General features: G+C 42.4%; 1 protein-coding gene across 6 annotated transcripts; it reads right to left on the reverse strand.

Moving 5' to 3' along the window:
• Positions 1–764: 764 nt before the first annotated feature.
• IFT52 (intraflagellar transport 52) lies at positions 765–26,993 on the reverse strand. 6 transcript variants are annotated; one of them, XM_043495734.1, is made up of 15 exons: positions 26,601–26,785; positions 23,110–23,234; positions 22,264–22,351; positions 21,838–21,967; positions 21,023–21,098; positions 20,864–20,935; positions 19,723–19,849; positions 17,980–18,096; positions 12,779–12,865; positions 11,405–11,473; positions 7,618–7,772; positions 7,086–7,173; positions 3,126–3,234; positions 2,106–2,251; positions 765–1,168 (listed from the first exon to the last, which is right to left on the reverse strand). In XM_043495734.1, the coding sequence occupies exons 1-15, from the start codon at positions 26,616–26,618 to the stop codon at positions 1,121–1,123; spliced, it is 1,455 nt and encodes a 484-aa protein (XP_043351669.1). In that variant the 5' UTR covers positions 26,619–26,785; the 3' UTR covers positions 765–1,120. The 6 variants fall into 6 exon arrangements, with proteins under 6 accessions (XP_043351669.1, XP_038225952.1, XP_043351667.1 ...); XM_038370024.2 differs by lacking the exon at positions 17,980–18,096 and having other exon boundaries at positions 26,601–26,993; XM_043495732.1 differs by lacking the exon at positions 17,980–18,096 and having other exon boundaries at positions 26,551–26,675.
• Between the last annotated feature and the right edge of the window lie 190 nt (positions 26,994–27,183).

A 27,183-nucleotide genomic window follows, 5' to 3' on the forward strand; every position in this document is an offset into this window, starting at 1 on the left:
GATTGAATTTCCCCTGTAGTGTAGGCAATGCCTCACTGTTGCAGTAAGCAGGTGGTAAATAGCCCACGGATAGAATAAATCCAAGCAAAAAGTATGGTGTGGCTTTCTGGTTTTGAAAAACACCTTAAAATTGTAGGCATTGTGTGAAAATGTTCCTTTTAAATTTTATGTATTCTTCCACACGGCTGCCCCTACCTTCTAAATTTACATGGTGCCTTACACTTTACAAAGACTGATCCACAAAGAATCTTCTTATCTTTGCTTAAGTATATTTCCTTTTCCTCCGTTTTGAAGCTCATCTTTTCCTCTGTAGTGACAAACCTACTTCTCTTGACTGTCAATCAGGAGGCAGCCACAGGGTGAGAGATTAGCATATGAATTCTATGAGTTTCAGTTCCAATTAGAATATCAGGGTTGGAAGGGATCTTAGGAGGTCATCTAGTCCAACCCCCTGCTCAAAGCAGGACCAATCCCCAATTTTTGCCCCAGATCCCTAAATGGCCTCTGAAGGATTGAACTCACAACCCTGGGTTTAGCAGGCCAATGCTCAAACCCCTGAACTATCCCTTCCCCCCATAAGTAATTCTACTTATGGCTACATATTCTGCTCTCCAGCTCACAAAAAAAAACAACAACAACATAGATGAGTAGTCTCTCTTATACTATGCAATCAAAAAACTACAAGCATCTGTAAAACAAATATTTTATACTCAAAGAAATTCTGCAAGTATTAGAGACAGGAATATAAATACCAGAGACCAAAATAGGTTTTGGAATGAAATATTTTCTTAACGTAAGAATTTTTCACAAATTACAGAATTATAGTTCCAATACAAAAATAGAAACAAGATTAAATATGGAATGTTTGTTACATAAAAAGCTTTTGAAAATTATTGCCACTTACAAGGCAAACCCTAATTTGGCATTTAAAAAAAAAAGTACCAGTTTAAGACTTTATACATATTTACAACACCCAAAGGTTCAAAGAGAATTGCTGAGGCAATGTCAACCAATATATTGAATAAACAAGTAGAAAAATAATTTACACTGAAGGAGGTACAGTAAATATTTTTGCTAAGAAGGTCAGTCGGTCTCTCCCTCTGACAGGAAAAGCCAGTGCTCAGTAACCATTCTGGAATCCAGCTTCACTTGTGTCAATATCATGTTCCTTTACAGGGGTGGGGAGAAGAAAGGACATTTAATATACAGGTTTCAGAGTAGCAGCCGTGTTAGTCTGTATTCGCAAAAAGAAAAGGAGGACTTGTGGCACCTTAGAGACTAACAAATTTATTTGAGCATAAGCTTTCGTGAGCTACAGCTCACTTCATCGGATGAATTCAGTGGGGAGATTTATATACATAGAGAACATGAAACAATGGGTGTTACCATACACACTGTAACCAGAGTGATCACTTAAGGTGAGCTATTACCTGCAGGAGAGCGGGGGGGAGGGGGAAGGAGAACACCTTTTGTAGTGATAATCAAGGTGGGCCATTTTCAGCAGTTGACAAGAACGTCTGAGGAACGGTGGGGGTGGGGGGAGGGGATAAACATTGGGAAACAGTTTTACTTTAATATACAGTAAAAGTTATACACTTAAAAAAAATAAAACCCTTCACCTTTAAAATGTACTTTTACTGATGTAGACCTAGAAGTCCTATTAATGAAACAGCTGATCAGAAGGGAGGCATTCACAATTGACCCAGCAGCCCTTAACTTTGTTTGTAGCACCATCAGGAATGCTCTATTCTCAGTTACTGAGAGCCAGAGACTCAAAAGTATTTAGGCTCCTAACTCCCACTGAAATCAAAATCAGTTAGGAGCCTAAATACCTTTGAAGATCTGGTTCTAACAGTCTATAGTGACCTGGCTGGAGGACCAAGCCACGAAGACAGAGTACCTTGAGTTGCAAGGAGGGGGAAGAGAGACAGACAGTAGGGCATGCAGTAAGCAGCAGAAGGGGGCATCAGATCTGAATGAAGCTAATCCCCAGATGCAGCCACAAAGAGGCACCCTTTGCTGTGAGTAGAGCACCCCGTGACAGAGGGTCATACCTAACATCATACTTTCCATTCATTAGCTGTTCTGTTATTAAAACAATGTACCTGATTCAACTTCTTGAATTCCACCACTTGGAAGAAGATGTGCTCCAAGATATGCTTGGCATCTTGCTGCTCCTTTGGGAGTTTGTTTGTTACCCCTAAGATATCACCACATTTTCTGACATAAAACTCCAGGTCGTCTTCAGTACCTAACAAGGACCAGAGTGAGGGAGACAAATCTCTCACACTCACACACACACACACACACGCACACACACACACACACACACACACACACACACTCACACAGAGTTTGTATGGTTGAAGTTATGCTGCTGATTTCTAGTTGCAATTAAGCACTTGGGGAATTAGCCCCTTTAAAAAAAATTATTCAGTAGGACAATAAACTGCATCTTTGAGGCAAACAGCTGGCACTTTATGGCACTCTTCAGTTATTGAGATGTGTGTAAAAGCTTGATAACCTGTGAGATAGGCTTATCATTTCTACTTGAAAATGAAGAAGGATGTGGAAATCATTCATACATAAAGACATGGGCCAGAAAGCAGAAGCAAAATGAGAGACCCATTAATATCAAATCAGCTGCAGTCCCACCACTGAGATTCACAGCAGGATCAGGGATTCTGACTGGCCCTACTAGATCCTGATACTAAACATTTTAAAGTATTTTTTTTAGAGTAATTTCCATCACAAATTAGTGAGAGGAATCTAGGATCCTTTAACATGTATGGCTCCAAGAATCAAATCCTAGCCACCACAGCTCTGGAAGTCATTCTGGACAATGATTGGGAGAGGAAGGCAGGAGGCTCGGAAAAAGAAGAGTCACTCTGCTATTAACATTTTGATCTGCAATATGCCATGCACGTGAGAAGGATATTTTCCATGGACTTGATTTCCAGAGATACTGAAAACCCCTAACCCTAGATGAAATCAATGTGAAGGTGTAGGTGTACCGTACATCTGAAAACCAGACCCTAAGTTATTTTGCTAAAGTTTTTCTCAAAAGAATGGGACTTCTGTATAAATATGAATGTAATCCAACTTTAGAAGTTTGCCGTGCTTACATTTGTTTGTAATCTGTGCAAGACGAGCTTTCTCAGAGGAGAACGTTTCATCTAAGTCAAACAGGTCCAGACTGGGCGGAGGTAGTTCTCTGAAAGCAGGCGGGAAAACCTACAAGAGAAGATTTAATGTATTTTACTGTCAAGTGTTTTCCTTACATGCTGTAGAAAACTAGGAGACAGCTTTCAACTTGGATATCAGTAGAGCCTTTTGAAAATCTACAATAAGCCAAAACTCCACAATAAACTGAACGCATTTCAAAACTTCATTTGTATTTCATATAGAGCTGTCGATTAATTGCAGTTAACTTGCACAAGTTAATTTTTTTGAGTTAATCACGATTAATCGCAGTTTTAAATCACACTGTTAAAAGAATACCGATTGAAATTTATTAAATATTTTTGGATTTTTTCCTACATTTTCAAATTTATTTCAATTACAACACAGAATACAATTTTTTTATAACAAATATTTGCACTGTAAAAATGATACAGTATTTTCCAATTCACCTCATACAAGTACTATAGTGCAATCTTTATCGTGAAAGTACAATTTATAAACGTAGAAATATTTGTGTTACATAACTGCACTAAAAACAAAACAATTATAAATCTTTAGAGCCTACAAGTCCATTCAGTCTTACTTCTTGTTCAGCCAATTGCTCAGACAAACGAATTTGTTTACATTTGCAGGAGATAAGGCTACCTGCTTTTTGTTTACTGTGTCACCTGAGAGTGAGAACAGGAGTTTGCATGGCACTGTTGTAGCTGGCATCACAAGGTATTTACATGCCAGATGCGCTAAAGATTCAATATCTTCCTTCATGCTTCAATCACTATTCCATAGGACATGCATCCATGCTGATGGGTTTTGCTCAATAATGATCCAAAGCAGTACAGACCAACACATGTTCATTTTCATCATCTGAGTCAGATACTACCAGCAGATGGTTGATTTTCTTTTTTGGTGGTTAGGGTTCTGTAGTTTCTGCATCAGAGTATTGCTCTTTTAAGATTTATGGAAGCATGCTTCACACCTCACCCCTTTCAGATTTTGGAAGGCACTTCAGATTCTTAAACCTTCGGTCGAGTGCTGTAGCTATCTTTAGAAATCTCACATTGGTACCTTCTTTGTGTATTGTCAAATCTGCAGCAAAAGTGTTCTTAAAAATGAACTACAGGTGCTGGGTCATCATCCAAGACTACTATAATATGAAATATATGGCAGAATGTGAAACAAAACAGCAGGGAACATACAATTCTCCCCAAAGGAGTTCTGTCACAAATTTAATTAATGCATTATTTTTTTTAATCAATGTCATCAGCATAGAAGCATGTCCTCTGGATTGGTGGCTGAAGCATGAAGGGACATACGAATGTTTAGCATATTTGGCATGTACCTTGCTATGCTGGCTACAAAAGTGTTATGCGCACACCTATTCTCACTTTTAGGTGACATTGTAAACAAGAAGCAGGCAGCATTATCTCCTGCAACTGTAAACAAACTTTTTTGTCTGAGCTATTGGCTGGACAAGAAGTAGGACCAAATAGACTTGTTGGCTCTAAAGATTTATAATTGTTTTATTTTTGAATGCAGTTATTTTTTGTACATAATTCTACATTTGTAAGTTCAACTTTCATGATAAAGAGGTTGTGCTACAGTACTTGTATTAGGCGAACTGAAAAATACTATTTCTTTTGCTTTTTTTACAGTGCAAATATTTGTAGTCAAAAATAAATATAACGTGAGCACTGTACACTTTGTATTGTGTTGTAATTGAAATCAATATTTGAAAATGTAGAAAACATCCACAAATTTAAATAAATGGTATTGTTAAAATTATAATATATATTGTTTACATTTTTTTTTAATTGCGTGGGTAATCATGGTTAATTTTTTTAATCGCTTGACAGCCCTAATTTCATAAAAATAACTAGATATTCTACATATTGCCTAGGAACAAGCATGCCAGCACCTCTCCTTTTTCCCCATTTCATTTTATTCTCTTGGTTGTTTTCTTTTTAAACCAATTAAAACCAAGGACAAGAACTAGATCCTTTTCTGGCCTGGTTATTCCTATATAGGGGCCAAGAAACAGCTAGAGTCTGAATGTGCAGTTTCTATCGCATTCTTCTGCCCAAGGCTCGGACAAGATGCGTGTCTGCCCACCTCCACCCCCTTTCTACAGTCAAAGTAGCAAGGGGTTCAGTCTCCAAAGCCTGTGATTCCTCAGGAAGTGAATGATGCCAAGGTCTTCAATGCAGGGCTCCCGCTGCAGGAGCTGTGATCCCATCAGCTGCTCTCTTGGCCCTTGTTCCCCCGTAAAGAGTTTACTAACAGAAGGCATTTACTTACACCCAAATCTCCACAGGATTGATGGGTGGTCAAATAATGAGCTTCACACACACACCTCCATCTACCACATAGCATCTGTCAGAGTGAACCCCATGGAGTCAGGCTGAAGATGTTGCACAGCCAGTACTCCCCATTCCCTCAGTCAAGATCCATTGGGTCTTGAAACCATTTACTCACAGAAATAAAGGGCAACAGAGGACCCAAGAATATGGACTGTTATGGGCAAGACTTTAAATTCCCAACTGTCAAGCAAGTCACTTTGATTGCTGTGGGAACTCTTCATTCAGCCACACTGCTCATACACACTTAAGGCATAAACACTAATGCCATATGCAATATTTTGCATCACTGAGTATATGTGCAATAGACAATATTAGCTGAGGTTGAGATAGGATTTAACTTTGAACTGCTTGACTTTTATGCTACTTGGCATCACAACCAGAGCCACTGCATTAATACTGGATTGCTCTTCATTCATGTCTCACGTGACAATAAAACCATCTGGACAATATGAATGTTTGAATTTTAGACTGAAATATGCCAGAAAAGAAGGTTGGTGGTTTAAGTGATCTGATTTGGAAAGCTGTTCTTACAAGACTGCGTAAAGATTCTCTGGAAAGAGACGAACACTACTCAAAAATCGCTAAAAGCTGTGATGTCTAACCTGCAGCCTTATGTCCCCCAAAGGCCACTGTGTAAAAAAAGGAAATATGTATTTTGTTACAAACTGAGAATGTGCTCCCTAAGCCATGCCTTGTGATTTTTAAGGAATGGAGATGGGGGCACTTTTCCCCAACCACCACCTACAACCTGCCTCGCAGCTGCAGGAACCGCTCTGATGTGAGCTCAGCAAGGAGTAGCTCTAGCTGCTCCGCTGCCTCCTTGTGGGAACCCTAACGAGGGCAGGATGGGAGCCTGACTGCCTCTGCCTGAACCTAGGGAAAGAGTTAAGATACTGACTGTGGCCCCAGGACCTTTCTGAAATAACATTTGGCCTTCACACTAAAAACACTGGGCACCGCTGGCTCAGAGCAACATAAAGCAACTAGGGAGACTTGTGGAAACACTAGACGTATGGAGCATTTTAACATCTTCAGGACATAGTGGGTTCTGCTGGCAGCTGTCTCAGTTTGCTTATCCTGTGTGCACTTAAGGGGTTTCATTGTTTTCAGTCACTTGATCTGACTGAACACACATTCATAAGACCACAAAGAGTGGTACTTCATAAAAGGCATGTACTCAGGCACTCAAATGGTTAATGTTCTACCGTTTCTATCTCTTCCATATAGTTCTTTACAATAAAGAGAAAAGGAGTACTTGTGGCACCTTAGAGACTAAAATTTATTAGAGCATAAGCTTTCGTGAGTTACAGCTCACTTCATCGGATGCACCAAATGCATCCGATGAAGTGAGCTGTAGCTCACGAAAGCTTATGCTCTAATAAATTTGTTAGTCTAAGGTGCCACAAGTACTCCTTTTCTTTTTGCGAATACAGACTAACACGGCTGCTACTCTGAAACCTGACAATAAAGAGAGGTTCACATTACAAGGTGAATTCTGTGCCTCTCAGGGGTCAGTCAGGAGCTCAGTCAGGTAAGATTACTCACAGCTGGCTGGAGTGCAGGTAGTGGAGTCTCAAACTGAGGCTGAATGAGCTGGAGAGGTTCATGTTTCACATTCAGCTGTTCATAAGATCTACAAATCAAGAAAAAGGCACAGTCTGAGGGGAGGAGATGATAATGCATTGTCTGTTTACACTTGCATGTGTAAGATACAGACTGTGAATTTGAATTTGCCCAGGACACCAAGGTTAACACCCTATTTGTGAAAATATGTCATGGGTTCTTTTATGACCACAATTACACAGTAACTTTGATTTCTGCAACAACTACAAAGCAACTGCTTCTAAAAATGGACAAGCACTCACTACAACACAGATAGATTGCTCAGCTCTTCTATTTGTAACCTATGGCATGTTTAAATCCAAGTGTCCCAGGGTGAAAGTTCAGGGTATGCATCTAATCAGCACCTTACAAGAATATATTAAGGAAGTGAAAGTGTTTCCTTCAGTATACGTATGCTTACAAACACACCAAGAGGAAATGCAGAACAACACACAAACACTTCATAGGTGCTAACTTGATAACTTTAGGGAGGGAGGTTGTATCCAGCTGATAAATTGACATATCAAAGAGCGTTGTAAAATCTCGTGGGTTCTCGTCTCCCTCTTGTAGACACACTCGTAGTCGCTCAGACAGCGTGGCTATATCCGGAAGCATTGTATAGTCTGAAATCTGAACACAATGACACTGCTATGAGTAAGGGGAACTACCTCAAATAAGCTCCTCCTACTTTGTACTTCACTTAAAAATATTAATCCTTTTTTCGAGATGAGAACTTCAGTTTACACTTTTTCCCTCCCAAGACTCTTCACAATGCAGGTCACTATACTTCATTAGGAATGTCACAGAGAACTATTTAGTTTCACGTGAAAAGAAAGTGAACATGAGCACCAGCTTGCCTGCTGCAGGTGAAAGCTAAGGTGCCAAGCCAGTCGGTCAGCTGTCCCTGTGGCCCAGGCTAGGCGCAGGGGCAATCAGAGAAGCTCTGAATCTGCATGTGCCAACCTCCACCCACAGCTCCCATTGGCTGGAAACTGCCAATGGGAGCTGCGAGGGCGGTGCCTGCAGGCCCACCACGCACCATGCATAGCTGCCTGGCCACATTGTGGCCGCTTCCAGGAGCGGCATGGGGCCAGGGTGGGGGGGATCCTACCTTAGCCCTGCTGCGCCGCCAACTGAGAGCTGCCTGAGGAAAGCAGCACCCAGCCGGAGCCCGCACCCCTCCCTGCACCCCTACCCCCGGCCCCAGCCCTGAGCACCAATCCTCTCCCAAAGAATGCACAGCCATCCCAAACCCCCTGCCATGAGCTCCCTCCTGCACTCTAACTCCCTCCCAGACTGCACCCCAACCCCCTATCCAAGCCCTGAACCTGCTCCCACACTCCAAACCCCTCAGCCCCAGCCTGGATCCCCCTCCCATGCCCTGAACCCCTCATTTCTGGCCCCACCCCAGAGCCTAGGGGAAGCCCTGAGCTGCCTCTGTCCCCCCACCATGGGGCTGGGTGTGTGGCCTGCAACTGATTTTTTCTATGGATCAGTGGCCGCCAGTAGAAAAAAGGTTCCCCACCCATGCATTAAAACATAGATGTTGAAATCAACTGAACTACGTTAACAGCAAATATTTTCAAACCACTATGTACACTTTATTTTGCAGTAATAGGTGTCTTGCACTAAGGCAGACATTAATCTTTCTATGCCCAAGACATATGAACTGTGATCTCACTTGTCCTGTCCATGTATTGCTGCTTCAATTGCAGAAGGGATGCTACATTTGAATTTCCATCTTTCATTTCTTAAGAGGAGCTGAAGTCAGCTCCCACCATGGTGCTCTGAAGTCAATGGACAAAGACTGCTGTTCCACACTCTTGTGCTTCAGGAACTAGCAGGTGTGTCAAGTGTGCCAATTCTGCTGCTAATTAATGGATTGCAAGCTTGTCAAATTGAAGTTCAGATTAACTTGTGTGCGTTATTTATAGAGCAATTCCCTCTTCCCCTGTGTGTGTAAGGTATTTTCAAAGTAAAAGAAAATACATTCATATGCAACATTTTTCAAAAGTTGCCCCCAAATTGACCAATTGGCTGGTCCCCACTCAGCTACAGAAATGTTCTATTTGCTACAAGTTTGCCCCTGAAGTGTGAGGGCTCAGAGCAGAAATGCAAAAGTATCAGACTTAAAAAGTGGTCTCCACAATAAAGTTTAAAGTAAACTAAAACAAATCTGGAAAAAAGGAATGGTAACTGTGATGCACGCTATAGGATTTTATAAAAATATGCTAATAAGTGTGAATATAATGTAATTGGAATATGCTTTATGCAAATGGTCTCTTGTAAGGTATCGTTACAAAGCTTAATCTACTGAGTGTGTTCATCCTGTTTCTATAAATGTATCACTCTTATATTTCATATTTCTAGTTTCAGATACAATGCAGAGGACCTATTGTAATTATGCAAAGTGTGGGCAATTAATGGTGGTTTGGAATCTTGATGGCTCCAATCAGCCAGGAAAATTGACTGTGGATGGCTGTTTTCAGGCAGGCCTTCCTGTGAGTCAGGCTGGAAGGAATGGAGGTTGGGGTCTCACAGGACATGTGATGATGTCACCTGAACTGGAATCCATTTTTAACTTGGTGCTTTTCCACTGAGAAGGAGGGGTGGGAAGCCAGAGGGACAAAGGATTCCCACCTTATGCAAAAGATATATAAATGGGTGGAACAGAACAAAGGAGAGCCATCATGAGGAATCCCCTAGCTACCACCTGAGCTGGAACAAGAGCTGTACCGGGGAAAAGATTGTGCCCAGACTAGGAAGGTATCCAGTCTGAGAAAGAAATGTATTGAAGCATCTCTAAGGGTGAGATTTTACCTGTATTCAGTTGTATTACTGTATTAGGTTTAGATTTGCATGTTTTGTTTTATTTTACTTGGTAATTCACTTTGTTCTGTCTGTTACTGCTTGGAACCACTTAAACCCTACTTTCTATATTTAATAAAATCATTATGCTTATGAATTAACCCAAAGTATGTATTAATACTTCGGGGTGCAAACAGCTATGCATATCTCTCTATCAGTGTTATAGAGGGCAAACAATTTATGAGTTTACCCTGTATAAGCTTTATACAGGGTAAAACAGATTTATTTAGAGTTTGGACCCCATTGGGAGTTGGGCATCTGAGCGTTAAAGACAGGAACACTTCTGTAAGCTGCTTTCAATTGAGCCTACAGCTGTTAGGGGACGTGGTTCAGACCTGGGTCTGGGTTTGCAGCAGGCTAGTGGGTCTGGCTCAGACCAGGCAGGGCACTGAAATCCTAAAATGACTGGGCAGGAAAGCAGGGTCAGAAGTAGTCTTGGCATATCAGGTGGCAGTCCCAAGGGGGTTTCTGTGATCCAACTCGTCACAGTAACCAGTGGCAAATAGGATGCAAATATGTCCATGACTGACATTTTATGATGAATAACTATCTAAATACGGCAGAAAATCCTAATCTACATGTGGCAAAAACGCCACGGATATCTCCAAAATTCCCCCAAAAACAGTTTCAGTTTTTGAGACCTTGAAGTTCATTCACTACAACATATGGATGCACTACCAACAAAAGCCACATTAGAAGGTACATTAAAATACTGTTTGTTCTTACATATATCTCTAAAATGTTGAACATTCGAGTTCACGATCCAAACTCAAATATCTAGGTAAAAGCTTGACCAGAACATCAGGGTTAGTATCCATGCTGATGTCTGAAAGAGCGCAGATAATGAGGACTGAATCTTGATCTTTGAAACTCCAGATTATGGGGGTTTAAGTAAGACTAACTATATTTTAATGTCTTCTTGTTATTTTCATTCAGTGGCAATTGACATGTTACTACTCATTTGATTTTCATTTATTATACACTTTAAACAACAACAACAAAAAAACAAAATGCCCTGCTAGAGAGAGATCTGACTTGCCAAGTTTCAGTGTGAAGAGAATTTTTAAACCTGAAAATTAAACAGATCTCTTAAGGCAGGGGTAGTCTATTATTTGTCAAGGTCCAAATTTCTTGGTCAAGGTATAGTCATGGTCCAGATTCCAGAGAAAATAAAATAATAATGATATGTAAATGAAAAGATTTAGGGGTCCATTCAAAAGCATCTGGTGATCAGGATTTGGCCTCTGTCCGCCTATTTACTATCCTGTCCTAAGGGATCTGTAATAAGAATATAGATATAGCCTTGAACTATGGGACGATAGGCAGGTACTTCTGTAATTCTGGTCCTAGTGGATTAAAAGATTATTAGCTATCACACGATGAATGTCTCTTACCTCAGGGTCCTCTGCATCAATCTGATTTAAATGGATGTCCGTGGTTGTGAGCCACTGGAAAAGCACATCCTGTGGATCCACAGATGCGTGTTAATTTTTTTGGCGTGTCCGAATAATTTACTGTAATGCTAAAACATTTTAAAACTCCTTGTCAAATCCACCCGTTGGAACAGAGAGCGTAAATATGAAAGAGCCGGGTAAAACAATAAGGAATATTGGGGGGAGAAAACCAGTAATATTTAGAGTATTTGTATTACTTACCAAAGCAACAAAAACATGCCAAGGAGTGCACTTTATAATGGATGCAGGTCAATTGCAAGGCAAGAGGATGAAAACCTATTCAATTCATCCACCTGAAAAATGTAGGCTGTCTGAAGTTCATAAGCGTTCTTGAAAAATGCAATAATGGGTACATGATTGTTGAATTGTACTTTTATAAGGAATACTTGAACAGTAGAGATTGCCAGCTACTGGACTTGGGCAAAGACTACGAGGACAAAGTGGCAAGTGCAACTCCACTGACTTCAACTGAGTTGCGTTAACTTAGAGAGATTAATTTGGCCTTATGTTTTTAACATGTATTTGTATAGCAATGCAAATCATGACAGTCCTTTATTAGCCAGTCAGAATACTCCTTTCATAGTATTTGTTTTAAAATGACTATGCATAGAGAGGTGCACAAAGCTCAAAATGCAGTTTCAAATGAGCCTATAAAAAGTCATGTTACAAAGAAACACATACAGAAACTGAAAGAACATGTAGACACAAATTGCCTAATAATCTGGATCAAGTAGAACAGTTATCTAGAGCTAGAACAATGACTGTAATACCAAAATTCTCTACCCCATAATCTTTGCATGAGCAATGGCATGTTATTTAATTGCTCTGTGAATGCTTATGTCACTTAACATGATGGGGTTTTTTTTGTTTTTTTTTTTTTTTAAACAGACAGGGAAGGTAATACATATCAACCTTTGTGAAGCATTTTGTGATATTTAAACAAAAGAAGCTGTAAGTGCAAAATATTAATTGTATTGCCACATTTCTAGCTGTGACGAATTTCAACTATTTAATGACCAAAAATACCTACTGTGTATTTTACACACACACACACGGTCAAGAGAGCAGAAGCAGTAAAAAAGCTTTCCAGAGTTCCGCTTTACAACATACAGAGTTAGGTCCTCAACTGCTATCAGTGCCTTTGAAAATCTCTCTCACTATTTCAATGCCAAGTCTGGTTCTCCCTCCCCCAACTATTTAATAGTGATGCTAGTATCTGTGCTCCGGGAACAAACTACAAGGATTGGGTGTGCTTGTGGATGCTATGAAAAAAGACTAATGATAATTTTAAAATATATTTTAAAAAAAGTCTACCATGATCTTGTCGTTTTCTTCTTTATCCAAATATTGGTCACTGAACATGTGGCAAGATCCCAACACTGCCATCTTTCCACCTTGGTTCTGTCAACAAAGTTAACATATCAAAAAAAAAAAAAAAGTCAGATCCCAAACATTCAGGGGATTTCATGCCATGCTCTAACTATTACATTATTTTAATTAGAAGGAAATGGGAACTTTGGAACAAGAAGTAGGTATGACAACTTGCAAGAGGACAATCTTTTGAACGTGTAGCATTAGTATAAAATAAATGCATTATTTTAGATGTATTCATTCTTTTATTAAGATTATCTTAGAAGTAGTGCTCTGTATTAATGGGATTGGAGAGCTATTTCATGGGCATTCCACAAAGCACAGCAACAAATAAGATTACATCAACAACAATAAGCAAATTGTATGTATTTTATTGTAGTTTTTGACTCCTTAAAAAAAGGAAAAAACACAACCTACTCATCAATAGAGCAAGAAAGAATAAGATCTTAACTGAGATTAATACATAGGTGCGCATGAGATTAGTTCTCTTGAGTAATTCAGAGTCAGTACCTGCAAAAGTGAGGCATGCATGCAAGTCAACATAGCTTTCAAAGCCCCAGGCTAGCTAACAAAACAAAGGCATAGCAATTTTTGCTGTTTATAAGTAGAGTTACAAAAAAGGCAGACAATTATATTTTAATTAGCTGAATTAAAAATGTCATATAAAGAATTATGTAAAAGGACACCCTTCCCCAAAGAATAGTAAGTTCTCAAGACAACACAACAACCAGTAATATTTCTTGTGGGCACCAAAATAAAAATTTATAGCAAATAAAGTAACCATAAAAACTGCTGTTGTAAAGAACTTGAAGTTGCTTCAAACAGGGTTCCTAGTTTACTTGTATTGATCAAAGGATAAACCATAATGGTAAATTTCCGAGTATGAATGGAATGCTTGTACTTTCTATTTAGCTCCTACTTGGAAATGACCCCAGGAAAGGAAACAACCTAAAGCAAGTCACTTTAATCCCCTAACACATCCTCAGCTGTTACTATTTCACAGAATCATAGAAACGTAGGGCTAGAAGGAACCTTAAGAGGTCATCTAGTCCAACCCTTTGTGCAGGACCAAGTACACTAGATCATTGTGACAGACTGTACCCCTATGTACATTCTTTTTACAAAACCATGATACCTCACAAGGTATACTTTGTACAAAATGTATCACTTGAAAACTCAATCTGCTGAACATTATTGTCCTGGTAAAATATGAGTGGCAACATTATATGTAAATTCATAAGATTCTACTGTATAATATTGCTGTGCCAAGTTCCAAAGTTAGAAAAACATGCCCAAACCAGTTTTTCAGACACAAAAGATATACTGACACCCCGGCCAAGTATCAGCATAATCAAATGGACTATTGTGGGCTATCACCTGATTAAGAAGCCGTTCTTTGGCCGGAAGAAGGGTAAGAACGAGAACTTTACATATTGGCAATGGAACAGCTGAGGGGTTTCTGGGTAAACAGACTGACTGTAACATGAACCCCAGCGGGAGGTAATCCTCAAAGAGGGGAAAACGGTATAAGAATGAGAAACAGAGGTTTCCAAATCGCCTCTCTCTACTCCACTCGTCTCTGCTCACAGCAGCAACACCTGAAGAAACACTGAACCATAGGAGGGGTCCTGGTCTGGAGGCTTCCAGTCAGTAAAGACTGTCAGGAGCATAGGGTGAGAAAAACCTTTGCTTTGAATCCATTTAGTTTGCTAAATTGGATACCAATCTGCATTATATTGGTTATTTTATTTGTAACCAATTCTGACTTTTATGCCTCATTACTTGTAATCACTTAAAATCTATTTTTCTGTAGTTAATAAACTTGTTTTATTATTTTATCTAAACCAGTGTGTGTTTGGATTGAAGTGTTGGGAACGTCCAATTGAGATAACAAGATTTGTGAATATCATTTTCCATTAATGAAATGACAGACTTTATACGCGTTTGCATAGTCCAGTAGAGTGCTGGGCAGTACAAGATGCACATTTCTGGGAGAAGATCTGGGACTGAGAAGTTGCTGGCATCGCTCTGTATGTAATTCATGAATGACTGACACAGCATTCATGTAATTCAGTTGGAACTGATTTTACATGTTAGAGGCTGTGTGCGCAAGTGGTTGCTCTACCAGCGAAGCAGTGTAAAAGGCATGCCAGGTTGGAGATTTGAGAGGACAGAACGGTTCAACAGTTCAAATTGTACCCTCAGGAATGTCACAATCTTCCTTGACAGGTGCTTGTCTAACTGGTTCTTTAAAATCTATAAATGATGAGGATTCTACAACCTCCCTCGGAAGTCTATTCCAGTGCTTAACTATCTTTAGAGTTAAGATTTTCCAAATATCTAACCTAAATCTCCCTTGCTACAGATTAGGCAGATGACTTCTTGTGCTACCTTCAGTTGACATGGAAAACAATTGATCATCATCCTTTTTATAACAGTCCTTACCATATTTGAAGACCTATCAGGTCCCCCCTCAGTCTCCTTTTCTCAAAACTAATCATGCCCAGTTTTTTTAACCTTTTCAAATAGGTCAGGTTTTCTAAACCTTTTATCGTTTTGGTTACTCTTCTCTGAACTCCCTCCACTTGGTCCAGATCTTTCTTGAAGTGTGGCGCTCAGAACTAGATATAGTACTCCAGCTAATGCCTCACCATGGCCAAGTAGAGCAGGACAGTTACCTCCCATGTCTTACATACGATACTCCTGTTAATACACCTCAGACTGATATTAGCCTTTTTTGCAACTGCTTCATATTGATAACTCATATTCCATTTGTGATTCACTATACCCCCAGATCCTTTTCAGCAGTACTACTGCCTAGCCAGTTATTCCCCATTTTGTACTTGTGCATTTGATTTTTCCTTCCTGAATGTAGTACTTTGCACTTATCTTTATTGAATTTCATCTCATTGATTCAGACCAACCCTCCAATTTTCAAGGTCATTTTGAATTCTAATCCCATCCTCCAAAGTGCTTGCAACCCCTCCCAATTTGGGATCATCTTCAAATTTTATAAGCATACTCTCCATTCCATAATCCTAGTACCAGACCCAGAACTGACTCTTGTGGGACTCCATTAGATACATCCTCCCAGTTTGACAGCAAACTATTGATAACTACTCTCTGAGTACAGTCTTTCAACAAGTTATACTCCCATCCTACAGCAATTTCATCTAGACCACATCTCCCTAATTTAATTATGAAATCAAGATATATCGTGTCTATTGCTTCCTCCCTATCCACTAGGCCAGTAACCCTCTCAAAAGAAGGAAATTAGGTTGGTTTGGAATGATATGTTCTTGACAAATCCAAGGGGCTATTCCTTATAACCCTATTATCCTCCAGGTACTTACAAACTGATTGTACAATAAGTTGTTTCAGTACCTTTCTAGGTATCAAAGTTAGGCTGACTGGTCTATAATTTCCTGGTCCTCTTTGATCCCTTTTTTAAAGTTAGGTACCATGTTTGCCCTTCTCCAGTCCTCTGGGACCTCACTGGTCCTCTATGAGGTCTGAAAGACAGTCCTTAATGGTTCCAAGATTGCTTCAACTAGTTCCTTAACTACCCTAGGATCAAGCCCTGCCGACTTGAATACATCTAACTTATCTAAGTACAGTGGAACCCCATTAATCCAATCTCATTGGGATAGGGGCCAGATTAGATAATCAAAAATTCAGATAATCTGGAGAATGGACAAAGAGCTTCAGCTCTGGACAGCGGGCTCCCACTGTCAGCTCCGCTGCCTGTGGCTGAAGCATCAGTTTCCCATATTCCTGTGTGTGCACACTAGTGGTTCGGTTAATACTGAGAGCCGGATAGTAGAGGCTCGGATAAAGGGGGTTCTACTGTATTCTTTAACCTGTTCTTCCCCTATTTTGGCTTATACTCCTTCTTCCTTGTTAATATTAATTGTATTATGTATCTGGTCACAAATTTACCTTTTTAGTGAAAACTGAAACAAAATAGGAATTAAATAACCGCAGCTTTCTTGATGTTGTCATTTAAGCACTCTCTTTCCCTGCTACATAGAGACCTACAATTTCCTTCATCTTTGTCTTACTCCTAATGTATTTAAAGAACCTCTTATTGTCTGTTATGTCCCTTATTAGATTTAACTCATTTGTGCCTTAGCCTTTCTGATTTTGCCCCTACAAGCTTGTGTTATTCTTCTGTAGTCCTCCTTAACAATTTGTCCATTTTTCCACTTTGTGTAAGATTCCTTTTAGATTTTCAGGACTTTAAAAAGCTCCTGATGGAGGCATGCTGGCCTCTTACTATTCTTCATATCATTCCTTCACATTGAGATAGTTTGTTTTTGTATCTTTAAATAGTGTCTTCTTGAGAAGCTGCCAGCTCGCCTGAACTCATCTTTCCCTTACATATTCTTCCCATGGGACTTTACCTCTGTGAGTTTGTTAAACTCTGCTTTTTTGAAGTCATTGTCCTTATTCTGTGCTCTCACTCCTTCCTTTCCTGAGGCCTGGTCTACACTGGGGGTGGGGAGAAATTGATCTAAGTTATGCAACTTCAGATACGTGAACAACATAGCTGAAGTAGACTTACTTAAATCTACTTACTGCGGTGTCTTCACTGCGGTAAGTCGATGGCTGATGTTCTCCCGTCAACTCTGCCTGCACTTCTCGCCCTGATGGAGTACCAGAGTCGATGGGAGAGTGCTCGGCAGTCGTTTTATCATGTCTAGACTAGATACGATAAATCAGCCCCTGCTGGATCTATCGCTGCCTGTCAATCCAGCGGGTAATGTAGACAAACTCTTAGAAAAATGAACTCTATCACTTATTAATCACTTTCACCCAAACGGCTGCAAATTTAAAAGTTGAAGGCAATTTCTTCCCTATGTGTCAGAATCAAAGCTAAAATGGCTGTCCACCTGGTTGCTTCCTCCACCTACTGAAACAAAAAGTTGTCCCCCATTCATTCCAAGAACTTATTGGAAATTTTGAATTTTGATGCATTACTTTTCCAACAGATGTCAGGGTACTTAAAGTCCCCCATTACTACTAGGTCTGTGTTTTGGATATTTCTGTTATTTGTTCTCAAAAAGCCTCATTTACCTCTTCTTTCTGATTTCCCTATTAAGTTTATCTACTGTTCTATTTTATATTGCTATTCTTGTCCCTACCTCACTTCTCTCAAACAGATTATATATTTTCTTTCTAATCCTTTTCTCTTCCCTGACAGAGATTCTACCATTGTCTTCAGCTTCAGCTTCCAGCATTTTGTCTATAATTTCCTCCAGCTAAATAGAAAAAAAGAAAGCCTAATTAAAGATCAGTTCTACTCCCTTGACTTTCATGCTATTTTCTTATATCAAAAGGGAGATTGCCAGGGAGAGTACGTGATGAGAACTCTGATGGAAACAACGTTTTCTTACCCCTCTGAGGAAAGAAGCAGAATCTTTAGAAGATCATTGGTAATTTTGTTGAGACTCAAGGGCCAAATTTCCATATAGTTGAGGCACTCTGTTGTGCTCACAAAATATACAAGCCCTTTCACTTCTGCAGTGAAATCAGATCACACACAAATTATGAATTAGATGGATGGGCATGCACAGTTATCTGATTTGCACATGCAATTGTTGTCTAAATAAATTTAGAAGACTGGCTTCAGATTATCAGGTTCTCTCATCTCACAGATAAGTGTTCATTTAATTTTCTCACTATATCAAAACCAAAGAAAACTTACACATTCAGAAATTTAGGGAAGATAACATTCACTAAAATTTAATTAAAGAGCTTTTAAAAATACATTACACATTGATGCCCTGTCTCCTTTGCGACAAACCTGCTAGCAGCAACTGTGTTTAAATTCACATTTCTGATCCATTTCCTTGGCCTGTACGGTCTAGAATTTTTTTCATCTGACAACCCTGTTAGACTTCAGTTATTAACTGATGCAACAGAATACCTGGGGGTTGGGATAAGCGGTTTACTGTTTAGTCCATAGCACAGGTATGTTATTATGATTCTCAGATAAAATATTCCTGTCCAAGGAAAGAGTGCTAGAACTCAGCTAAACAGCAGTGTTGAAATGCAATTCGAACCGGCAAGGTTCTGATCCAAGGGGGATCAAGGCTTTACATGGACTTGATGGTTAACATATTACAGAAATGTATGTTTGTGCATGTAATTTCAAAATGACCACACGTATAAACATTTGCTCCAAAAAAGTAAGTAGGAGTGGTGGGCGAGAAAACTGTTCCATCTATCATTGCCATGGAAGTAGGCAGGCTGCGATTTGGCAAGTGCTGCCCCAGGCTCCCCTGTCTTAAATGAGCTGGCAACCTTGTAATAATATGACTTCATGCACTTATATTGCCTCGGATGTTTTATGGGGTCTATTTTATCCATAACATACATCTGTAACTTTGTGCACATTTAGAGGAGGAGTCCCTACATCACTAAGATACCAAATATAAAATTTCATGTTAACATATTAACTATTAAATGTAAGCATCACTTAGTACTTATTATAGAGAAATGTTTGCAAACTAGCAAGTACCAAACCAAAGCCAATCGCTAAGATCATGGATACAAAAATCTTTTCAGTTTCAAGAGTCTCTAACTCAAAATTGCCTACCTATGCAGCTGAACTGATAATGATTACTAGATGGTTACTACAATGGTAGAAAGAGTAAAACTGGAAATAACAAAAAAGTACATAATCTTTGGTGATGATCAAACATTTTTCTTCTTTGAACTCTGTGCAATAGACCTTTCCAGAAAAAAGAATCAAAGAATTTTCAAGCGGGTTCAAGGGTTCATAGGTGCTTTGGGAGTAGAAACAGGTGTATGTAGATCTCCCATACCATATCACTGCATTTCTTTACTGGGGGATGGATAGCTTATTTCATGCAGTATTGTACCTTATAATGGTAAAAAGCCAGAATGGGTCTGTTGAGTGGAAAGCAGACAGATCCTGTGGACAGAACAGCCACTGCTGGTTTCATCACATTCAGTGTGGCACCAAATGGATACACAAAAGTGAGAGCCCTGCAGAAAATACAAGCATTTCATTAGTGTCTGCTAAATTTCAGAGACTAGATTTGTTAACTTTAGATTTGTTGATGATATTCCTGATAAGTGACCGATGTTCAATCCTGCACTGTTTGTTTAGAGTTAGAGGCATCTGCAATATTAACCAAGCTGAGACTCAGATTTTCAAATGCATAATTTGGCACACGTACAAGTCATGGTCTGTGTGCATAAATCCTGACTTGTGTCAGGGACAGTGCAGGCTCACAAAAGCACACTTTTGAAATCTTGCTGACTAGAATAAGACGTGGGAATCTTTCTAGAGTTTTTTTATGGTTGGAATTTTCAAGAAGTTTAAGTAATCTTTTGGTTATCTTTCAGGTATTCCTAGATATGAGAGACAAGTAGGGGTAATTAACTCTCAAACAAATAAATATTCTGGAACATAACTATACTAAATCTTTCTGCACTTAAATTCTTCCCCCTGATGAGCACCGTAATCAGTACCAAAATAAGCCATAAGAAAGAACACAATTAGCTACAGCTGTTTGTGGAAAGGCTGATGGTTCTTCAGTATTCTTCTGCCCAGAGCAAAGTAAAGGAACTACAAGGGGAAGGAAAGAGGGAAAACTACCAAATTCTTCAAGTGTATGAGTTTCCCTGGATTAGCACCTTTCCCCTCCTTGTACTGAACTCTTCTTGCCTATGCCTAACCCACTCAATTCTATACATCTGCAGGGTACTAAGGATGTTCACCATTTTACGTCCTTTAAGCCTTTCCAAATCCACATACAAGGTTCATTTAATCATCACAGGTCTGGACAGTAGGAATAGATGAGACTCCCTTCAGAACCCATCATTGTTACTCAGATTGGCTGGCAAGCGTTGCTAAAGAATTCACCCATTTAGGCTTGAAACTAGAGAAGCAAGAAGTACTGTGTACTTCAGTCATTGCCCTGGCCCAGTAATTTAACACTTCATGACTGTACTAAATCTTTCCTTTGAAAAAGCTAGTGAGGAAAATACACTTACTGCGAGTCATTTCCACTGTTGTCTTCATCTATTATCCCAAGCACTGCTTTTCCTGCAGCTCTGCTGATTTCCCTAGAAGAGGTGGAAACACAAATCTGATTAAAGTTACATGAATTTGCAATAATGTTACTCACAGATTTAGATCCCCAAAACAATTACCTATTCAAAACTCCACTGGAGACCAAGGCTTCCTTAGGATGAAAATACTTATAATATACATTTCTCACCACAGCATCTTAAAGAAAGAAGAAGAAATTTAAATCTTTTATGGAGGCAGTTTGTCTAGTACTTAGAACATGAGATTGAGAGTGATGAGATGTGGGTTTGATTCCTATTTTTAATGCTACACCCTGGGTCTTATTTTTCCCAGCATAACTTGGAACAGCCTTAACCTATGGCCTCTTTTTGGACCTGCAACTTCAGGAATCAAAAGACAGTGGGAACACTTATTTCAAAATTCAGATGAAGATATGCAGACACCTAATCACCTAAAGTGCAGGCACAATCATGTGTCTACCTGCCTTCACTTGAACCTGCAATTATTTTCAAGCACAGACAGGGAGGCCAGGTTTAAAAATAAAATAAAAAATCTGGTTCAACAAGTTCAAATTTGTATTGTGTGTCTTAGAGGTTTCCAAAACTATGATGAACTCAATAACACTCTGGTACAATAAAGAGTGAACTCATTATCCAACTGCCACTAAAACATCTGAAAAATGTCTTATTTGGTGAGGACACACTGCTTATCTACACTTGGATATTGCAAGAACAGCTGAATGGAATTTTACGAGGCTGCAAAAAAATTCACTGCTGGGTTGAGAATTTGTATGGAATAACTAGCTCACAGAGTATTTTTCTCTCTCATAAAAGACAAAACACTTGAGGAAAAAGGCGGCTTATAACGGAAGTGGCTTTGAAACCCTAATTTGTAATAAGAATCATACATGGTTTGCATCTACAAAAGTTCAAGTTACCATTATTGACCATGATTCCATACTCTTCTAACAAGAAGTTAATATTGGTGTCGTATCGGGATTCACCACCTTCTCCCAGCATCACCAGGATATCCCCACCCTCTTCTAGATATTTCTTCAGAACCTCAAACTAAAACAATAAGATAGAAAAAAAACCACAAGAACACAGTTAGAGGCGCTAAATATAGAACTCCAAAGAACTGTATGGAAATGAGGCATAAATGGTTTCAGCTACTTGCAACCAACTTGACTCTAGAAGATCAAGAAGCATTCAAATCTAAAGTGTGTAGAATAGGCTTTCCAAACAAAAATGCTATTACAGAATGTTTTGGGTCTCCTTTCTTCTGTCTTCCTAGACAAATCTGGAAGCATAACTAATCTGCAAACCATTGTTGGCTTTTTTTCTTCTTTATGAATATTTCTTACCTCAGCTGCAGTGAACTTCTCTCTGGGCCCTGCTGTAATCCACAATTTTACCCCAGCTAGCTTCTCGGATGTGATCTCATCTTTTAAACTATGAATAAGTTAATAAAGAGACACATTACATTGTAATTTTAGATACAGTTCACGACCGAATCCTGGGCTGCCTTTACATAAAGAACTAGACAGAGGAACACAAAGCAAGTCACTTCAGTCAGTCACTTTATATCTGTTTACTCTGGTTTTAAATTTGGTATTTTATTATCTCAAATAACTACCAATTTGAACTGATGATGAAGGAAAATAAGTATTCTAGAAAGACACTGTGGCAGATCCACAGCTGATGTAAATTGTTACAGCTCAGTTGACTTCACTAGAGCTATGGCAATTCATAGCAGCTGACAATCAGCCCCACTCTTATTTTTCTGTGTTTTTAATTCTGATTACAGCAGGTAAGTGACCAATACCATAAACTTGATGTACAAAGGTTAGGGTTCAAATTATCTTGACATTTTTTCCTATCATTAGATATTCCATGCCGCGCAGACACATTTGGAACCTCACCATTATCAGCTAAGCTCTGTCCTCTCCATTGCCACAGTACCTGAAAGTTCAAAATAAAAGTCCTCCAACACCATGCAACAGCAGAGCTACAGCTAATGCCACTGGGTAGAACCAAAGAAAATAATCCTTTTACCTTTCTATTAACATTCCCAAACATTTCTATATTACCCCCAAAGTCAGCATTAAAATGGTCCCATCTCCAATTAGCTTACATGTAATTACTTGTTCATGTCAGTTTCAATCTTGTGCTATAAAGCATGAAAGAGAGAGCTGAAGAAAATCCCCCACCTCTGTATCTTCCATTTACTACGAAGCCTCTTCTGTAAGGACTTGTAACCACTGTTGACAGTGAAAATCTCCTTTTTGGATGCATTGAAGACTATGGTGTTCCGAAGCTCTGTCTCCATAGTGACCTCAAGAATGAAAGGAAAGGAAAGAACCAAAATCAGAAAGGAAGAGCAAAAAAAGGTACTATTTCAGACCAGTCTCTGAATAAAGAACGCATGCATGCAGATGCTGGCCGGCGTGGAATGTGTTGGTGCCGGAATGGAACATCTGAACTAGAGGAATTGGGTCTAAAATCCCTTTGTTGTTGTTATTTAAAACCTTTATTGCAATTTTAAACAACATATGGACAGAAATATAAAATAAAACTAAAACCTATAAGAAACATCCCTACACAATAAAAAGGAAAGGCAACATCCCAATAAGCACCCAAGCTCTCATTTTGTTTCCTCAATACATGTAATCAAAAAGTTAAATTAGATTGACTAACATTTTGTATTGAAAAATCACAAAAAAAACATTAAAATGAGAGCTGCAATCTTTTATGGTTTTCAAAGAACAAACAGGACACCCCTGAGCTAAACTATTTGGAGCAAGGACCTTGTCTACTTGCTGTAAAGTAGCTACCACACTGTTAGAATTCTATAAATAAAATTAATAACCACGACCTCTGGCCCCTTTTGGAAGTCAGGGTTGAAGCATAATCGCAGAGAATCAGACTTAGCTGGTTAAACTTAGGCTATGTTGACACTAACATTTTCTGGCAAGTTTCACTATTGCACTACTAACCTGTAGCAGCAAAGGCATTTTTACCACTGAGTCACCTAACCAAGTTCAAAGCAGGTCTAAACACAGAGTTAAATCTTTGGGACAACAGGGACTGTCTTTTTGCTCTGTATTTGTACAGTGCCTAGTACAATAGGGTCCTTAGTCAGGGCTGGGGCTCCTAAGTGCTACTGCAATATAAATAATAAAAAAGAAAAGGAGTACTTGTGGCACCTTAGAGACTAACAAATTTATTAGAGCATAAGCTTTCATGAGCTACAGCTCACTTCATCACGAAAGCTTATGCTCTAATAAATTTGTTAGTCTCTAAGGTGCCACAAGTACTCCTTTTCTTTTTGCGAATACAGACTAACACGGCTGCTACTCTGAAACCTATAAATAATAAAGCTATTTATCTCCATACTAGAGGACAGCACAATGCATGGGGAGGGAGTAGAGGGGAAGGGCATAGAGCACAGGTGGCCAACCTGAGCATGAGAAGGAGCCAGAATTTACCAATATACATTGCTAAAGAGCCACAGTAATACATCAGCAGCACCTCCCACCCACCAATAGCCCGGCCAATCTGCACCTCAGCCTCCCTTCCTCCCCACGCCTCCAGATCAGCTGTTTTATGGGGAGCAGGAGGCAGGGTGGGGGAGGAGCGAGGTCAGGGGAGGGGACGGGAAGGGGTGGAGCGGGGGCAGGGCCTGTGGCAGAGCCAGGGGTTGAGCAGTGAGCACCCCGCCCCGGCCCACTGGAAAGCTGGGGCCTGTAGCTCCAGCCCCAGAGTCAGTGCCTGTACAAGGAGCCGCATATTAACTTCTGAAGAGCCGCATGTGAGCCACGGCTTGGCCACCCCGGCATAGAGCATCGGGGCGATTCACCTCCACCCACTGTCTCCAGGGGAGGGGCAGCAGCGTGCATGGTGGGAGCGACCCCGACCCACTGTCTCCATGGGCGGGGCAGCAGCGTGCATGGTGGGAGCGACCCCGACCCACTGTCTCCAGGGGAGGGGCAGCAGCGTGCATGGTGGGAGCGACCCCGACCCACTGTCTCCAGGGGAGGGGCAGCAGCGTGCATGGTGGGAGCGACCCCGACCCACTGTCTCCAGGGGAGGGGCAGCAGCGTGCATGGTGGGAGCGACCCCGACCCACTGTCTCCAGGGGCGGGGCAGCAGCGTGCATGGTGGGAGCGACCCCGACCCACTGTCTCCAGGGGAGGGGCAGCAGCGTGCATGGTGGGAGCGACCCCGACCCACTGTCTCCAGGGGCGGGGCAGCAGCGTGCATGGTGGGAGCGACCCCGACCCACTGTCTCCAGGGGCGGGGCAGCAGCGTGCATGGTGGGAGCGACCCCGACCCACTGTCTCCAGGGGCGGGGCAGCAGCGTGCATGGTGGGAGCGACCCCGACCCACTGTCTCCAGGGGAGGGGCAGCAGCGTGCATGGTGGGAGCGACCCCGACCCACTGTCTCCAGGGGCGGGGCAGCAGCGTGCATGGTGGGAGCGACCCCGACCCACTGTCTCCAGGGGAGGGGCAGCAGCGTGCATGGTGGGAGCGACCCCGACCCACTGTCTCCAGGGGAGGGGCAGCAGCGTGCATGGTGGGAGCGACCCCGACCCACTGTCTCCAGGGGAGGGGCAGCAGCGTGCATGGTGGGAGCGACCCCGACCCACTGTCTCCAGGGGAGGGGCAGCAGCGTGCATGGTGGGAGCGACCCCGACCCACTGTCTCCAGGGGAGGGGCAGCAGCGTGCATGGTGGGAGCGACCCCGACCCACTGTCTCCAGGGGCGGGGCAGCAGCGTGCATGGTGGGAGCGACCCCGACCCACTGTCTCCAGGGGCGGGGCAGCAGCGTGCATGGTGGGAGCGACCCCGACCCACTGTCTCCAGGGGAGGGGCAGCAGCGTGCATGGTGGGAGCGACCCCGACCCACTGTCTCCAGGGGAGGGGCAGCAGCGTGCATGGTGGGAGCGACCCCGACCCACTGTCTCCAGGGGAGGGGCAGCAGCGTGCATGGTGGGAGCGACCCCGACCCACTGTCTCCAGGGGCGGGGCAGCAGCGTGCATGGTGGGAGCGACCCCGACCCACTGTCTCCATGGGCGGGGCAGCAGCGTGCATGGTGGGAGCGACCCCGACCCACTGTCTCCAGGGGAGGGGCAGCAGCGTGCATGGTGGGAGCGACCCCGACCCACTGTCTCCAGGGGCGGGGCAGCAGCGTGCATGGTGGGAGCGACCCCGACCCACTGTCTCCAGGGGAGGGGCAGCAGCGTGCATGGTGGGAGCGACCCCGACCCACTGTCTCCAGGGGAGGGGCAGCAGCGTGCATGGTGGGAGCGACCCCGACCCACTGTCTCCATGGGCGGGGCAGCAGCGTGCATGGTGGGAGCGACCCCGACCCACTGTCTCCAGGGGAGGGGCAGCAGCGTGCATGGTGGGAGCGACCCCGACCCACTGTCTCCAGGGGAGGGGCAGCAGCGTGCATGGTGGGAGCGACCCCGACCCACTGTCTCCAGGGGAGGGGCAGCACGCTGGCTCTACCTGAGCGATGGGGGAGCTCCGCTGTGGCCCGCTCGCTCTGTGGGAGGGGGGTGAGCAGTCGGCGCTACCCCTTGACCTGGTGTCTCCATGGGCCTCCCTGCCCCCTCCTCTGAGTGCCCCTCACAGTCCTACCCACCATCGCCCCGGGCGAAGGGGGGGGGGGGGGCGTGAACTCCCGGGCCTTACCCGCGGCGCCGCCACCATCTTCCCCCGCCCCGCCGCCGACCGAGGAGCGGTAACTAAGGGCCGCTCCTGGCCTAGCAACCGCCCCTCTGCGCACGCGCAGGGACCCAACGCAACGAAACACTCCCGCAACCAACACGGCGGCCGACGCAGGCTTCACGTGATGACATCACGCCGGCTCCGCCCTCTTCCCGGGGACGGGGCAGTTGCACTTCCTATTTCCTGGCACGGGGGTGGAGTCGGACTCTACCATTCTCGATGGGAGGGTGACGTCGGCAGGGATAGCGCCTGGTGCGCACGGAGCGGCGTGGCCCCTTCCCCCGCTCTGAGCGCCGGCTGCTGCGCGCAGCGCTGCTCCCGGCACCCTGCTCCCCGGGCTGGGGCTGCTGGAGGGGAGGGCTCGGGAGCGGGCACGGGGCCAGCGCAGGATGGGCTCCCACCCCAGGCGATTAGCCCGAGCCTGCCCTTCTCACTGGGCGTGCAGCTGCTGTCCATTCCCCGCCCTCTTTTTATTCGGGGGGGGGGGCTCCAATAAGCCATCACTAGGTGGTGATAGCCTCCGAGCCACGGCTGCAAGTGTGAGAGT

The sequence above is a fragment of the Dermochelys coriacea genome, chromosome 13, assembly GCF_009764565.3.
Source record: "Dermochelys coriacea isolate rDerCor1 chromosome 13, rDerCor1.pri.v4, whole genome shotgun sequence".
Taxonomy (NCBI): domain Eukaryota; kingdom Metazoa; phylum Chordata; order Testudines; family Dermochelyidae; genus Dermochelys; species Dermochelys coriacea.